At 36.1% G+C, this 2901-nt stretch overlaps 1 protein-coding gene across 1 annotated transcript; it reads right to left on the bottom strand.

Moving 5' to 3' along the window:
- Positions 1-427: 427 nt before the first annotated feature.
- LOC124894113 lies at positions 428-1488 on the bottom strand. The gene is made up of 2 exons (XM_047404866.1): positions 942-1488; positions 428-849 (listed from the first exon to the last, which is right to left on the bottom strand). The coding sequence occupies exons 1-2, from the start codon at positions 1486-1488 to the stop codon at positions 428-430; spliced, it is 969 nt and encodes a 322-aa protein (XP_047260822.1).
- Between the last annotated feature and the right edge of the window lie 1413 nt (positions 1489-2901).

Below are 2901 nucleotides of genomic sequence, written 5' to 3'. Positions count from 1 at the left end.
ACATGTGAAAGTCGTCTTCTCTTAGTCCTCAGGTGAAATAGTGATTTTATTGTAGCCTGAGTACCCATCAAGAAAATAGTACCATTCTCTTCCTACTAACCTATTGAATATTTGATCCATGAAAGTCATGGGAAAATGGTTCTTTTGAGTCCATGCATTCAATTTTCTATAATCTATGCACACTCTCCATCCAGTGACTAGCCTCAAAGGTAATAGCTCATTCTTCTCATTTGGCACAACCATTATTCTGCCTTTCTTTGGAACGCATTATACCAGACCGACCCAATTGCTATCACCAATGGGATATTCCATACCAACATCCAACCACCTGATTATTTCTTTCTTTACCACCTCTTGCATGGGAGGATTAATTAAATGTTGATGTTTAATAGATGGAACATAATCCGGTTCAAGTTGTATTTTGTGACTACATAAACCAAGCGGAATACCCATAATATCTACAATGGACAATCCGATGGATCTCTTGAATTTCTGCAATACTGATAATTATACTTCTACTTCTGACTGTCTCATCTATAATAATGACTGTCAAAGTGTTGTTGGCCCTTAAAAATGCATATCGCAAGTGAAATAGAAGGGCCTTCAACCCTAACACAGGTGGCTCCTCAATGAATGGCCAAGCAAGTGGAGTTGTTCTATTCTTCAGATCTAAATCAAGATTCTTTGGTGCAAAATCATAAGAAACCTTTCCATGCAATGTACTCACTATTTCCTTATATTCCTCAATACCCTCAGAATCAAAATTCATGATCACAACTGCAAGTGCTTTAACACCTAGTCTCTCTTCAACAAGAACAACCACATCAAAACCATCATTCAAAAGAGTAACTGTATCAACATCATAGAGGAATCTGCCTCCTCATCATCCACATTAATAACATATATCACTCTCTACTCATTAAGCTGTCTGATGGATTTACATACATTGAATATCACCTGTTCATCATTCAATCTCAACATCAGATGCCCCAGCTCCAAATTAATCAATGTTCTGCCTATGGACAAAAATGGTCTTCCCAGAATAATTGGGACTTGTAAATCCACTTCACAATCTAAGATCATAAAATAAGCAGGAAAAATTAAAGAAGCAACTTTTACCAATACATCATATAAAATACAAATTGGCTTTTTCACCGTCCCGTCTACCATTACTAGTCTCATGGTGGTAGGTGTTGGAGCTCCTAAACCCAACTTCTTGAATACTACAAACGGCATAAGGTTGATACTAACACCCAAATCACATAAAGAATATCCAAAGTTGAAAGATCCAATGGTGCAGGGTATAGCAAAAGAACCAGGATCCTTCTTCTTCTCCACCAATGATCTAGTAGCTAAAATACTACAATGATGAACATTATCAATTGGCTCATAACTGACTTCTCTCTTCTTGGTGTTCAAATCCTTCATAAATTTTGTATATCCAGGTATTTGTTCTAATGCCTCTACAAACGATATGTTGACTAGCATTCCTTTAGCATAGATAAAAATTTCTGCTACTTACCATTTTCTTATTTCTTTTGCAGCCTTTGTGGATAAGGAGGGTGACGAGTGGTGATTTTACCACTCATTTTCACTAATAATTCATGCCCATTACCCTATTTTGAATGAATAAAAAGAGACATAATTGTAATTAAATGCACTAATATCCACTCTTTGTAGGGATAGAGTTGATGAAATCAAAAGATGTGGAAAGGAGCTTAAAATGATCAAAAGGAAGCAAGAAAATACAACTGAAGACTTGGAACACAGGGCCTCAAGTACCATGGTGGTGGTCTGCTGATCGCGATCGTGATAGTCAAGAAAAGTTAGTAAACTATAGTTGCGTAGCTGCGATCACAGTCAAACCGGTACGATTATGGTTCAATGGGATTATGACCAGGGGTAGATTTGTAAAATTACAGAGACAAATTCCAAACCATATATAGGCAAAAACCCTTTATTCTTGGAACATTGCTTATCTCAGAAGATATTTTGAATTGGAAGCTTGAAACCCTAATTAGGCAAGTGTGTAACTAGTTGTTGAGGCTTGATTTCCTTGCATTTTTGTGAAGAATGAATACTTTGGATAATCCTTATGGTATATATCTCTTTACTTTATTTAAGAGTAGCTAAGTAATTTAGTCTTGGTATTATGTTGAACTAGGGTGTAATTCATGTGTGAGTATTGTTGTGTTTGGATGATTGTGAGTTGTTGAGTAAGGATTTCACCATTGCTTGAGCTTATGAGTTGGAATTTAATGGGTGAAAGTCCCAAATGTCCAAATGGGTTTGATGGATGAAAACTCCAAACTCTAAACACCCTTTATCATCCTCGAAAGAAGGATGAATGTGAATATGAGGTAATCCATAACATCTTTGAAAGAGGGTTATAGGGGGACAAGGCAATGGTTGGCAATTAAGCCTATGGTTTGCTCCCTTTTTCAATCTTAGAAATAAGTGTATTAGGTGTGTAAATCATGTCAAGAGCATCATCCTAGAAATAGGGATGCTTGATTGAGGTTTGGGGTGATTACAAATTTCATACTTATTAGGTGCTAGAAAGAGCGAACGGGTGAAATCGTTGTGGTTTTACCGAAAGATTAACCACAATGAACTTTGACCTAGCCTATCCTTTAGTTAACAACTAAATTTCATGCTAAACCATCATTGAACCACATACTTTTACCTTTAGGTAGACATAATCCCAATATTTCCCCAACATTGTTGCTTAAAATGAAAGTTTCATCTCTTGATCATTTGCTAAATATTGTACAACAAGTTTCCAAACATATCCCTCCATTTTATTTTACATGTCATTTTTGTTAGCATTCCGGGTAAACCTCATAGTAATTTAAGTATCCATAGGGTTTGAAGTCTATAATTTACTCATTGAGATTTGAC

The sequence above is a fragment of the Capsicum annuum genome, unplaced genomic scaffold (genome assembly GCF_002878395.1).
Source record: "Capsicum annuum cultivar UCD-10X-F1 unplaced genomic scaffold, UCD10Xv1.1 ctg69808, whole genome shotgun sequence".
NCBI classification, from domain to species: Eukaryota; Viridiplantae; Streptophyta; class Magnoliopsida; order Solanales; family Solanaceae; genus Capsicum; species Capsicum annuum.
Note: the sequence above shows the minus strand (reverse complement) of the source record. Positions and strands in the feature narration are given on the sequence as shown.

Coding starts and splice junctions, on each gene's coding strand:
- LOC124894113 (XM_047404866.1), bottom strand. CDS start 1,488: ATGCTAGTCAACATATCGTTTGTAGAGGCATTAGAACAAATACCTGGA. Junction 850..941: donor ACAGGTGATATTCAATGTAT/GTAAATCCATCA, acceptor ATGTTGATACAG/TTACTCTTTTGAATGATGGT.